General features: G+C 38.8%; 2 protein-coding genes across 3 annotated transcripts in view; one reads left to right on the top strand and one right to left on the bottom strand.

Annotated features, from left to right (window-relative positions):
- Nucleotides 1–1,410: 1,410 nt before the first annotated feature.
- On the top strand, nt 1,411–13,366 carry ZNF830 (zinc finger protein 830). Its single transcript, XM_075022741.1, has 10 exons — nt 1,411–1,582; nt 1,733–1,832; nt 2,748–2,868; nt 3,425–3,458; nt 4,841–5,058; nt 5,391–5,481; nt 6,162–6,225; nt 9,286–9,366; nt 10,704–10,780; nt 12,685–13,366. The coding sequence occupies exons 1-10, from the start codon at nt 1,461–1,463 to the stop codon at nt 12,866–12,868; spliced, it is 1,092 nt and encodes a 363-aa protein (XP_074878842.1). The 5' UTR covers nt 1,411–1,460; the 3' UTR covers nt 12,869–13,366.
- Nucleotides 9,687–14,040, bottom strand: part of LOC142028843 (poly(rC)-binding protein 3-like) — a 522,814-nt gene continuing 518,460 nt past the window's right edge. Inside the window, exon 15 of one of the 2 annotated variants that reach the window (XM_075022739.1) lies at nt 9,687–10,275. In XM_075022739.1, the coding sequence (XP_074878840.1) occupies nt 10,215–10,275 (61 nt within the window). In that variant the 3' untranslated portion in view covers nt 9,687–10,214. Of the gene's footprint in view, nt 10,276–10,749; nt 10,842–14,040 lie in introns of those variants that run through there. The other variant, XM_075022740.1, reaches the window with a different exon arrangement.

Below are 14,040 nucleotides of genomic sequence, written 5' to 3'. Positions count from 1 at the left end.
AAATTTCAGTGAAAGCAAACCTCTGTGCTTTTGAAAAGTGCAGCAGGCTACAAATGCGGGAGGAAGGGGAAGGAAGAGGAGATTTTAAGTATTCTTCAGAATTTATAACGGTAAACAATAGATCTTAATCAAGCTTAAACTGTATTCTCACTGATTCTGTAGTCTGGGTGTACTGTAATACCTATTTTGCTACTGAATCATTTCCGCACCCCAGCCATCTGCCCTGATCATGTCAAAAGAGAAGTTACTCCCTTTTGCCTTAGTTGCATTTGCCCCATCATCTTCCTCCAGTTGCTGCGTTGCTCTGGCTGTGTTTACACATCTCAGATTTGCCATGTGGGCAAAATATCTTACCACTAAGGTTGTCTTTTTATGAAAATGGAAATCAAATCACACACTTTCTTGCCCCGTTTTCTCCCCCAGCTCCTGCAGGCTGGTGTGAGACGAACCAAACCCGACGTTTGGGGAGCGGCGGAGTCTGGAGCCGTGGGACGCCTTGGGAACAGCGTAAAACACGCTGCTTGTAGTGGCGTCCTGTGACCGAGTCCTCCTGAAGGTAATGTGGCTGTAAACCTGGAGTAACGCTTCTTTGACTTTTAACGGTCACGCGTGGTTTGGTGTGGAGTACTTGACGCTGTGGAACTTGGGGCTAGATTTTTGGGGGCTAGTATTTTATTGTACTATCATGAACGAAAAGGTAAAAATAAAATACGGAAAGTTCTCTGCTGTCCTTGGTCATGGTGCGCTTACTAAATGTTGTAGATGTGCTGTGGATGGACTGTATTTTAGTGGGGAAAATGCGTGCTGCTGTCCGTGTTGCAGTGTGCACTGTGTGGGCGAGTAGGAGGTGTTTTTGGGAGTTGGGAGCTGCCTGTGCAAGGTCTCCCCAAAGGGAGCGGGGAATCAAAGCCTGAAATGTTCCCTGAAATGATCTGCAACAAGCTGAAAAAGAGGAGAGGGGAAAAAAAAAAAAAAAGCTGGATTTTATTTGGTTTTGTTTTGTTTTGTTTTTTTTTAAGTACTTTTCACCGTTGTGTTGCACACTGAGGTTTTCTGGATCTGGATGTATGGGATGTACTTACTGTTATTATTTTTTACTTATTTTGGGCAGGTCTGGGGGTGCGTTTTAGGGATCTTATCCAGAGACGTGGCCCACAGCTGGATTACCGTGCCCATCTAGTTCTGATGGTGCTTCAAAGACTTAACTTCTGACAAACTTGATCAAGCCGGAGAATTTAATTCAGCTCCTCTGTTGAGAGAATTTTCTCTTCCTCCTCCTCCTCCTCCTCCTCCTCTGGGGGCGGGCCTGGGCCTTCTGGCCCCGCCCCCCGCCGGAGCCCCGCCCCGGGGCGGTGCTTACCGCCAGCCCCTCCCTCCCGCCGTGCGTGGCGCCGGGGGGCGGAGCCGCAGCCTCGCTCTAGCCGTGGGCGCCGCCCCTGCGCTGTGCTCGCCGGGAGAAGATGGCGGCGGCCGGGCTGGGCCCGGGTCGGAAGCAGGTGCGGCAGGAAGAGCTGCGGCGCCTCATGCGGGAGAAGCAGCTGCAGAAGGCGGGAAAGAAGCGGATCGACTCGCCTTTCGCCAAATATCCTCGTCGCCGGGCTCCCTAGCCCTCGCCTCGGGGGCTGGCCCGTCGCGGTGTGAGGGAGGGAGGGAGGGAGGAAGGGGGTGTCCGGCCGGTGAGGGGCGGGTGTCCGCGCCGCAGCTCCCTGCTTCCCTTAACGGCGTCCGCCACGTACAACAGCCTGGGACACCTCAGCTGCACGCTGTGCAACGCGCCCGTGAAGAGCGAGCTGCTGTGGCAGACCCACGCCCTGGGCAAGCAGCACCGTGAGGTGAGCTGGGTTCCCGCCCGGGCGGGGGGTGCTGCTTTTTGGGGTGTGCGCTAATAGGTCACCGTTGAGCATCTGCCGGGAGAGAGTTGTGTGAAAACAAGCCTGGCTGCTTCGTCTCGTTTCGTTTTCTTAACACTTACGTACCGATTGAAAGGCCGGCCCTTGAGAGAGTCGGCCCGCGGCTTTCGAGGGCCGTGCTCTTGGGGTGAAGCTGTTCCCACGTTTAGGGACGGTTTTTAACTGTCACTTGTCTGCAGCTCGGACTTGGAAACCCTCCTTGGGATTGCTTTGTTACCTGTATGTTACCAAGTGACCGCTTACACGTGGTTGAGAAAGCTTACACGCTTTTTTTCTTCATAATTTAGCAGATAAGAATTTGTAAAGCGAGCTTTTAACTTGGATGCAACCTTAAATGTGTTTTTTTTTATCCTTTTAAATTCTGCTGCCGCTTCTTAGCAGAAACTGAGAGATTGCATTTAATTTTCCAAGTACTGAGAAGACCAAAAGAACTGAGGGGGTGCCTAGTTCATAGCCTGCATTCTGAGTAGATCATCATGGGAAGGCACAGTGACATGTCTTTAATACTACTGCTGTGTTTTAATTTTAAAACACTTAATATTCCAGGACCTTAGGATGAGTCCAGCCTTCCTGCTCTTTCCTCCAGTGTCTTAGGGCTGTAAATGTTACTGGTCTTGGTCTTTCCTTTCTCACTAGTACAACCTCCCTTGTGCAAGTGTCAATTCCTCTGCCCCCATGTCACGTCATTCAAGAGGCTGACAGAAACATCAGTCTTGGTTTTGGTATTCACAATGTCTTTTTCAGTGATCTTGCTCTAGAAAGACATTAGTTCACTTTAATAAACTGTTCTAAAAGCTCTGTATTTTAAGCAATCCTGAATTTTGTACTTCTTTACAGAGAGTTGCAGAATTAAAAGGCACAAAGCAGACAGCAACTGGTTCAGCTGCTAGCACATCATCTCATCCTGTCAAGAGAAAAACTGTTGACACAGAAAATACAGAGTTAAAGAAAGTAAAAGGTAAGGAGAGAAAAATACTTATCGAGCACTTGCCAGAATCTAGACATTTTACATCTTGAATGTTTTTGGTTTGGGTTTTTTTTCCCGTGGAAGTGAGTGTGAATACACTAGGCTGTTGAGTTAATGTCAGCCTGTTGCTGCTGAAAAGGGAAAAAGTCTGTCTTGCTCTTTCTCTGTGAGTTTGCTGATCAGGAGAGAACTGCACTTTTGGTAGTTTACCTAGTTTTCTTCTGGGTTATTGGGTTAAATTAGGTCATGGAGCTGTGGGCTTGGTCCAAACAGAACCAGAAACAGTGCAAGTTAAACAGTAGAAGCACTTGCCCAGAAATGGTGTTAGTCCTTTTTAGTGGGATCAAGCCACTGGTTTATCTCAAACCATGCATAAAAGTTCATGCTAATGATAGTTAACTTTTTTGCCTTTGGTGCTACTAAACATGTAAATATAAAATATGTGGAAGTGTGTATTTGTGAACTTGCTGCTGTAGTAGGAGTTTGTTTGAGGGATGTTTCTGTTAAAAGCATGGATTGTAAGGAGTGACTCTTGGCTGTTACACAGGTACAGACGAAAAACCACATACGTCTACATCTGGGTAAGTAGATCTTATTACGTATGAGTTTTTTGTAACTGTACCAACTGCTGCATTCTCTGTTGGTAAAAACTGCTGGTTTTCCTCGTCTGTCCTTCCTAGCCAAGGGTAAAGATTCAGAGAATCAGCAGATCCCTGCTTCTGCTCATTTTCTAACAAAGGTGTGTATTCCTCAGTGCAGATGAGAAAATCATGGTATTAACTCTAGAGTCTCTGACAAAACAGAAATTCTTTTACTGTCACTATCAGAGTTTTAAGGATTAATATGTGGTGGTACTATGCAGTTTGCTAGAATGAAAATAACTAGATCGTGGCGTGCACTCTAATCTTTAATCTTAGCATACTGCAGAAGAGATGGTAGTCTTGAAATTAAGACAAATTTTAAATGTATACTTAAATATACATTTAAACTATATTTTTTTCACAGAAACTACTAACAAATGTCATCAACAGATCTTTATTAAGATGTTTTTGTCACTTAAAATTCATGTAAATGCATTTCATGCGGTTAGAACTCTCACAAATATATAGGACTGTATTTGACTTCGATTCGGTTAAGCATCTTACTGCCACTAAAGATTTCTGGTGGTATTTGGACATCTTTGTGGGGTTGGTAGATGTCACAGGAGGCCTGCAGGTCCTCTGTATGCTTCTTCACAGGATAAATTATTATTATCTTGCATAGCTACTACATGCTGTTTACCTTGATAGTAGAAAACACTTACCTTGTAGAAATTCTGAGTGTGTGTGAAAAATTAACAGTTGAGAGATTTGTTCAGTATTAAACTGATCGGTATGTTTATTTTAAAGTATAACCTGGAAAAATGTTTGCCTTGAAGGCTTGCAGCTATTATAAGCAAATCTGGGTTTTCTCATTGCTGAGCCTGTGTGGCTCTTCTAAGCTGTAGTTCTGAGCGGCAGCAGGTCCCCCAAGTAAGTAGTTGTGTTACACATGAAGGTTATCAAGGTTTATATGACATTAGTGTGACCGCTGAACTATTAATTCTGTATTTAATGTGTTCACAGCAGGTATACTGATGCAAGTAACTTTGAATGCGGAGATAGAATCACCTAAGCTGCCATTCCTCCAAATGCACTTTGTTTTGGGATATTTTTATTAATGTTTCTGATATGGAATACTCAAATACGAAAGTGGAACTGAAATGTGTTTTCAGAATTAACCTGAGCATTTCTGGGGAACTTCAAATGAAGGCAAACAAGCACATGCTGCTTTCAGACAGTGGTTACGTGGGTAGCTGTGCAGTTTATGGTATTGCACTGTATCTAAAAAACTGTATTGCTCACAGGCTGAATAGGCATTGGATGCTAGACTGTAACTGATTCTTGTGAAGTTTGAAATAATTATGTTGTGTGTTCTTTACTAGGCTACCAGCAGATTTTTTTGATGAAACAGAGCAAGATAGGGCAAACGAACAGCTTTCAAAGGGTCCAGGTCCCAGTTTATTGTCAGGAAATTACGATGATGATGATGATGATGAAGAGGAAGAGGAAGAACAAGATCAATCAAACAAATCTTCGGTTATGCATAAAACTGAAATTCCACCTCCAACTCAAGAAGTAATAGCTAATTCTCTGCCTGCAGGTAATGCTGACTGAAATAGTAAGTAATTCAGTAAGGAGAAGTTGTGTTTTAACTGATGATGGAAGGGTTTTCATTTGTTTTTCTAATTATTGCTATTAGCTGGTTAGCATGTGTAGAGAAAGGAGATTCTTTGCTAGTTTTTTATTGTGTGGTGTTTTCTCAGCATGCTTATTGGTTTTATGTTATAATTGTTTGAGGCTGTCAGACAAAATAATGTCTGTTCTTCCCTTGATTCAGTAAGGTATTAATTGAAATTCTTGTCTAGTCAGAATTTTATAAAGAAGCTTGAACAGTTGTTCTTTTTGTTCATAGGCTTCTGTCCTTTCTTATAGACTTCTTTGACAGCAAAACTACAGCTGCTCCTATAGTTTCCCATTCAGGATCCATACAGAAAGCAGAGATACAAGAGAAGATAGTGGAAAGGTAAGCAGTCAAATGAAATATTGATAGATTTGGGACCTGTGAATAAACGTTGTTCTTCCAGGAAATGCAGATGGTGATCACTTAGAAATCTGTCATATTGTTAACTTGTATTTGGAATAGTTTGCGTGTATGTCAGCCTCTGGCATTATTTCAGATGGGTATTTCACACTGTCGGGGCAGGATAAGAGGTGGAGCAATGTCATACAGTGTCTGTTAGACATCTCTATTTGCAAATTTTCATGCAGGGTACTTTGGAAGCTTAATGTCAACCACTGCTTTTAACTGTTTAAAGAAAACCATTTGCTTGTTCTGTAGTAATGGTTCAGCTCACTTGAGCACTTTTTTAGACAGTGGTTTCAGCTTTCAGAAGTAGAGACTGTGCTGTTAAAATGTTTGTGTGCTGAGCACACTGGAAAGAATAGTTTAAGAAGCCTAAGCTGTAGCTCTTTTTTTGACAGTGAGATTTAAATCTGTCTGTGCAGTTCCTTTTAAGTTAGTTAAGACCAAACTGAAGAAGCGGGTTTTGATGGTTGTAGGTAAAACTTGGGGTGTAAAAAACTTGCTCCATTTCTAGGTCCTTTCATAAAAGATTATGGATTTTATTCTTGACTATTTTTAACTCTACAATAAAGCAGGTTGTGAAGTGTTAACTTTAGGATAATATTAATCAAACATTTCAGGAAAGAAAACACTGCTGAAGCTTTGCCAGAAGGTTTCTTTGATGATCCTGAAGTGGATGCAAAAGTAAGTGATCTGCTCTTTTTATGCTGTTGGATTTATTTCTGCCAGTTGTAATGATTTTCTGAGTAGTGAGGATGCTTTTCCAGGTAATTAGTCATACCAGAATATAAGAAAGGGACTGAACTATTTAGAATAGAATAGACTATATCAGTTGGAAGGGACCTACAACGATTATCTAGTCTAACTGCTTGACCAATTCAGGGCTGGCCAGAAGTTAAAGCATGCCATTAAGGGCATTGTCCAAAAGCCCCTTAAACACTGACAGGCTTGGGTCATCGACCACCTCTCTAGGAAGCCTGTTCCAGTGTTTGACCAGCCTCTTGGTAAAGAAATGCTTCCTAATGTTCAGTGTAAACCTCCCCTTGCACAGCTTTGAGTCATTCATTCTCTATTAGAAAACATGAAAAGGGCTGGAGGTGGGCAGGAAGACCTTGTTAAATCATCTCTCAGAAGGTATTTTTGATTGTGGTTCCTTTCTGGCTCTTAAAGAAAACCAAAGAAATGTTATTTGTTGGTTAAAATGCTGGACTGAGATTTGGACAATCCACCTGTTACTTTTATTTCTTTGAGTCATCCCAGGAAAAACATTTCACCTAATTTGTACATCCAGTTCTGCTTCGGAATTGAAGATATAAAAATAGTTCTCTAATGTCCTTTGAGAGATCCTGTTGAAAAGTATTAAGAGTTACTATGTGACTGATACTATACATCCTGTTAGAATGAAAATAGCTAGGTTATGGCATGCACTGTAATCTCTAGTACTGGCATACTACAACAGTGAACTTGGTCTTTAGCCCTCTTGTCTTTTACCACTATAGGTTTTTTGATGCTCAGAAAAGAAATACGGGCATTCAACATGTTTCTCAAAAAAAACCAAACCAAAAAAAAACCCCCAAGCCCCCCAGAAAACCACCCAAAACCTCAAAAACCCCACAACTAAAAATCTTGAAATTTTGATCAAAATGAAGCATACTTCCTTCAACTTGCATAGTACAGAATGATGACCAAAATAAACACTGATATTTGAAATACAAACTTTTTTTTGTTTAGTTTGGTTTGTAAAATTTGCCACAGGTGGCTTTCCTGCTTGCTTTGTTGAAATAATAGTGTTGTAGGCTCAAAGTCTTTTTTATTTTCCTTGAGTATATTTCCCTATTCACACTGTGGAAGGCTGCTGGCATATTTAAATTGGATTGTGAGGTCGAGCCATAACTTCTGGTTTGGAGACCTTCCAAATAATGCCTCTTTATGTTCAGTTAGTCCCACTGTCCCAATCAGAAGCTTGGGTGTCTTTTATTTGCTCTGGCAAGATTCTTTTGGCACCACTCATGCCCATGTGTTGGCATATGTGAATAGTTTTGAATAATGACATTCTGAATACTGAAATATGTAGCTGAAAAAGCCATACCTTTTTGTTGTTGTTGTTTTGATTTTTTTTTTTGCATATGACTAATTGGAGTGTTAAATTTTTCAAATACTTAGTTTCACCATGAGTTGGGAAGCTTGTACAAAGTGGGAATGCCTAGCAGGCAAAGGAGAATCTGCTTATATCTGTGAGGATGCTGGTTAGTGATCTTTGTTCTGGTTATCACCTCAGCTGATAAAATTTACAAGTGGATACATGTTCCAATAAGCTCTTCCTTGAATTGCTTCCAGGTGCTCTTCTTTTTAATCAGTCCTTTCTAAGTTTAGCTAATAGGCAGGGGAAGGAAAATGTTTGTGACCGCTTATGTTGAGTTGGCTGCAGTGATTCTGTGTTGGAATCATATGCAAAATAATTATTTTCAGAATTAACAGTGAGCATTTGGAAGGGGGATTGTGGGCTTGAAAAATGTTGATTCTTTACATCAGGAATTTACAAAGCATATAAATTCTGGATTAGATAAATATTTCAAGGAAAAATAATTTCTTTAGTGTTTAAATTTATTGTAAGAAATACAAATAATTATGAATTACAAAAGACAACCACAATGCATAATAACACAGTACATACACATATGATAGAAATAATCACAGAACAGAAAAATGAAATGATGACTATTACTTCCCAGTATGTAGTTTGCTTGGAAGCTTCTAATTTATTCTATAAACTTAATTCATACTACTGGATTTTGTATAATTGCTCAGGAACAAAACATACCAAACTTTTCTTTACCATGATGATGACTGATGTGTTACCAAAGGAGAGGAATGAATAAAGGAAAAATAAAACTAATGCAAAAAGATGGTGTTATGAATTATTCTGTTCAAACTGCTTAGTTCTCCTAGCTATATAATTTTCACCCAGTCCAGAGCCAGGCATCATCTGTCATCTAACATATGTTATATGCCACATCTTCCACTCTTGAATTATGGAAGTTTTGGTTACACAGGTAGGTTATATCTTGTTTATTTACTCGTATTAAAAGCACAATCTGGTTTTGATTACCTTAGTTGTAGATGTTAAACACATTCTTACAGCTATTACTTTTTCAGTCGTCTTGTCTTAGTATTTAATGTAATCTACCACAGAAGAAAAAGCTTTGCATGTCATTAAAATTGGTATGTAGGTGTACTATTTCTTCTGTTAGCCAACAAAATTAGACTAGATTTGAAATATAGTCAGACTATCTAACACCAGTCAGAGTAGTGACTGAATCATTTGATGTTATGCCAAAGGCAAATAATTCACTGCTTTTGGGCTTGTGAGATAGCTACTATATACGATTGAACAGGCAGCTTACAGAATTTAAAAGTTATCACCCAACATAGTGAAATTACAGACCATCAAATTAACAGACTTAGTCACTTGTGTTACTCTGAACATTCCACACCATCCATTCTTAGTCAATTATTATTTAACGTTACAGTCAAGGATGTTTTTTTAATCCAGGGATAGTCAGATTTTTCCTCCAAAACCATTGTGCAGCTGCACTCTCTTAAACATTACTTGAATAGAAGTATGTTGACCAGACTTTTCTGAGAACACAGCATAATTTGTGCTATTTCTCCAGGTGTTTTACAGTGCCCCAAAGAGTCACTAGACATAATTTTTTAATAAGCCTGTTTTTTCCTGTTCCTTAGGTGCGAAAAGTTGATGCTCCAAAGGATCAGATGGACAAAGAATGGGATGAATTTCAAAAGGCAATGCGACAGGTCAACACAGTAAGTAATGGAATCTATTTTTATTGATTCTAAATACTATACACAATAAGGAAAACAACAGTTTCATGCAGCTCTGCAAAATGACTGACATCTGCATTTGTCAGCTGTTTGTTGCAATGCAGTGTGTGGTTAAATGCACTTTATAAATGAGCAAAGGGTTCCTTCTATTTTCCTCTCAAGGGAAATTAAGTTGAAAAAACTTTTGATCAGGATCCAGTCATCAATATATATCTAGTTACATTTGTTAAATTGTATTTAAATAAGATAGCATATACTTCAGATCAGTGTCCTGTATCCAAACAGGACATAATTTTGGGCTCTTGTTTAGATGAGATATTTTAACCTTGAAAAACACAGAACAAAACACCAACCGTTTGTCTGCCTTTTTCAAAAAGGATCTATAAAGTGTAGGTAACCTTGGTTTTATGGTTAATTTAAATGTACTGGAAAGGAACCCCAAATTTGGGAGGGACAAAAGATTTTGTGTGTGAGACACATAAGCTGGCCACAATTTTTCTGTACTTCCATTTTTTACTGTTTAGCATTGCATGGAAAGTCTTCCCGGAACAGGTTTTTATCTGCCCTTTTGTACAATATAAAACTGTGACTAACGATACCTGGTGTTCTCAATCTTCCCCTAGAGTATTTGCTAGTTTTTTAACTTTAATTGTAAAGAATTGCTCATGTGTCAACTGCTAAGAAAAGCTGTGAAAAAAAATTTATCATTGCTCATTTTAAAGCAGTCAGCACTATAAACAGAGCGAATGTTCATACAAAAGCAGTGGTGGATACATTTTGCTAGCATTAGCCATTCAGATAATTCTTCAGCTTAGAAGGAATCTTCTCAGTTATGCGTGGACCATTGATTGCATAGCATCTCCCAGACATTCAGATTTGAGAAAGTATATGCTGAAAAAAATAACAGGTTAGAAACACTTCGGGATCTAGTGGGAATATTTAACCAGTATTTTCAATAAGTGTGTGTAATTAAGTCCCAAGCATTGGGATATAGCTCCTATTTCAACCTCAGACTTTGGGTGTGCGTAGCTTGTTTATGCTCCATTTCAAATAGTAGTATATTGAAAAATTTGAAAAGTTAACCCCAAAGCAGCCAAACTACTTTTAGTTTTTAAGAAAAAACGTTTCCATTTCAAATTAAACCAGATCAGTTTTTTTCTGTATTTGCCTCCAGAGTCTTTTGTGAAGGTGGGAGTATACATATAGGAGACTAACATTGACTTGAGGTAGAGGGGAGAAAGGGAAGACACAGACATCAAAAAGGAACAACAGCGGAATTCAGGATGAAGGTGAATTTTCTTAGCGGTTTTCTGGTTTAGATTTCAGAAGCAATAGTGGCAGAAGAGGATGAGGAGGGACGACTAGATCGTCAGATTGGAGAAATTGATGAGCAGATGTAAGTAGATCAATTTTTCCTCAAACTTTCTGTTCTCCAGCAGTAATGGATCACTATTTGACTAGAGTGATAAAGACATTTTTAATTTGAATCTTCTGTGATACCACCTTTCATTAATCACCTAAATAGACTCCCTCAAATTGCTTAATGATACCTAATAAAAATATGCATTTTGGTGCAAATTTATTTGCAAAGAGAGAATGCACTAGAATCACTGAAAGTACAGCAAGCAGGCATGAGCAAAATAAAGCAATAGAAGGCAAATTCTTTGAACAAACTGTCGCCCTTCCCCCTGTCAAATGTCCTAATTTGTCCTTCTCTATGAATGCTGATTGATGTAGAATTTATGTCAACATTTTTTAAAAGCAAGATCTGATATTCTGCATGCGATTAAAATTTCAGTAATGAGATTTTGGTGGTTTGACCATCCGTTTGCTGTACTGAAAATGTCCTGTTATGTCACTAACTCTCCTTGTTTCTAATGAAAGTTTACTTAAAGGTTTTGTTGAATGATGGACTTTATTTCATGAAGTGGGTTTTTTTGTTTTGTTTTCTTGAAATGGTAGGCGTAGCAGTTGGATAAGCATTAGCTTAAACTCTAGGTAACCTGAAACACAGCTTAGTAGAACAGATTGTTCCCATTACCATGTAGCTTAACACGTTGATTAACAGTGATTGTGGCAATGGTAGCAATTGAAAAGAAAAACATTAATTCTGATTTTAATGAACCTTGCAACAAAAAGAAGACACTAAAAATTAAAGCAACACTTAAGCTATCTGTACAGTTCTACATGCTACAGGTAATCAGCATATAACAACAGCAGCATTGGGTTCAAACTGAGCTTTGGTTAGTACATGAATGTCTTTTAACAATGTTTGTGTAATTTTGGAGAGGGCTTGATCTAAACCTGGCTGTCTTTGAGCATTCATTTTTCCCAGTAGCTTAGGATGCTATAGTACGTAGAACCAAATTCAGAAGTTTATAGAGAATTTGAAGTTTGTTAGCATAATTATTTTTCCCCAAAATAAAAGTTCCAAGTAGACTTTTAAAGGCTGTTTTTGTAGCTTTGTCTTCTGAGTGTATTTAAACTCGGGCTACTTCAAATTAAATTCAAAATCAGATTAATTCCAGTGACATTCATGTTTTCCTTTAGCCTTCAAATCTTCATCTGCGACTGCCTGTAAGTAATCATATTGCAGATACGCAAGGGGAAACAGGATCCAGATAATAATCTTTCCTTGTTGACTCTTCTAGCAAACAGGAATGAAAGAAGCAAAGATGTATTTAAATCTGGCTGATAGTACTTGGCATTTTCAACAAAATAGCCTGTTACAATGGCTAGAATAATTGTTATAAAACATATTTCCAGGACAGAACTTTTTAAGTAAATGGAAAACCGAAACTTGTGGATTGTGTTTACTTAAAATGTTCTGTTACAGCACCGAGTAAGCAGATAAAGAATCTGAACACTTGTGCTGCTTTTCTTATTTTCAGAGATGCCATCCCTAAGTTATCAAAATTGATAGCCAGTTGATACATCGCCTTTCTACTATATATGAAATCCATAAGTGAAGCAAAGAATGGCATCTCTTCCTGTGTGGAAGTGGATATTGCTTCTGTGTGCTTTTTTTAAAAAATGATTTGTGGTGGTATTGCAGTTATTAAATACTTGGATTAGATCTCATTGCTAGAGGATTGACCACACCTCTCCTCTCATCTGGTCTGTTTCCACCTGATGAACACAGAGAAGGTGCACAAGCATATTGAAAGCTTATTTTTTCAGTTGTTGGGAAGCTAGCAAGTTTTTTTTATCCCAAGTTGGAGAAGCAAAATCCAGCACTGTAGAAAATCCAATTAATGTGGAAAGGCCACAAATGTTAATAGGTGGTTTACTTTTCAACAGTGAATGTTATCGCCGTGTTGAGCTTTTGCGTAACCGCCAGGATCTGATGAAGGAGAAGTTAAAGGAAGCCATGAGATTAAGAGCAACACAAGAGAAAGAGGATGAAGCTATTGGTAGCGAAGATGAAGAAGAATTGCAGGATTTGCTGTCTCAGGACTGGCGGGTGAAAGGGGCTTTGTTGTAGCGTTTCTGCAACATGGTTGAAATTCTCTTTACCTCTCATGTTATTTCCATTGTTAGAAGTGAGATGGTTTTGTTGAATATTTATTTAAAGACGATTGTGAGATGGTAAAGAGCCAAGTGCATTAAAAAAACCCAGCTTTGTAGATCTACAGTGGTGTATTACTTGCTGTAAAAACTGTATATTGCAAATGTTTTACAATATTGAATGCACCTTTCCTATTAAAATTATTGGTTTCCTACCAGAGGTATTTTAATGGGATTAATAAGTAACTGAAGAATCTCTTAGGTTTTGGAAGCGTTAGATATATCTGGCAATTTTGAGACTTGGGTTATTGTGCGTAGAAGTAAAGGACTTGCAAAAGTGATAGCGTATGGAGTTTTCCCAGATTGGGGGGGATTAGGGAAAGGAAAATATTCTGCATTTATGTTATCTTAAGATTTATAAGTGCTCTTCCGTCCATTGCCCCAGCTCCCAATAAAATATGTACAGTTTTTTCAAGATCTGTTACGGTTTCTCTGTGTATGTAAGGACTAAGCTTAGAAATGTTGAGCTACAGCTTTTCCACAGATACTCTGTGATGTGCCATAGGCAGTGCTGAATATTTTTCTTTATAGTATCTTGTTTTGCTTAGTGCAGCCATAGTGTAGCATACCTCACATTTCTTGAACCAGAGGGGTGAAAACACAATGGTTACATATTTGCATAACTAAATGAAAGGGTCACAAAATGCCAGAGAGGAAGGTACTGCACTGGAAACTGATGAGGTAAAATTTATCTAGCTGTAAATACTGGAAATTTTCTCTAAGGTATCTTAAGCACAGAGAGCATCTAAAATTGATTTCTGTTCTGATAAACACAGATGAAGTAAAATCGAGAACCAACAAACTTGAGAAGACTGGGACATGGAAAGCAGAACTACCTTGAGCTTTGGTAAGTATCTCTTTTTTTTTTTTTTTTATGAAGCATTTTTATTTTACTTTTGCAAATCTTAAAAAGTTTCAAACTTGCTGAGGACTTTTGAAAAAATAGGAGAAATGTGTGGTTTGAGATTTTTATCAAAAAAGCAAAAAAGTAAAGTTGTGAAAGAACAGCTTAACATTTTCCTTCCCCCCCCCCCCCAAAGATTCTAGTTTTAAAACAAGTTTGTGAGGTTTTAAAGGGAGAAACCAAGC

The sequence above is a fragment of the Buteo buteo genome, chromosome 3 (genome assembly GCF_964188355.1).
Source record: "Buteo buteo chromosome 3, bButBut1.hap1.1, whole genome shotgun sequence".
In the NCBI taxonomy this organism is placed as follows: domain Eukaryota; kingdom Metazoa; phylum Chordata; class Aves; order Accipitriformes; family Accipitridae; genus Buteo; species Buteo buteo.
The sequence above is the reverse complement of the archived record's forward strand: the minus strand, read 5'-3'. Positions and strand labels throughout refer to the sequence as shown.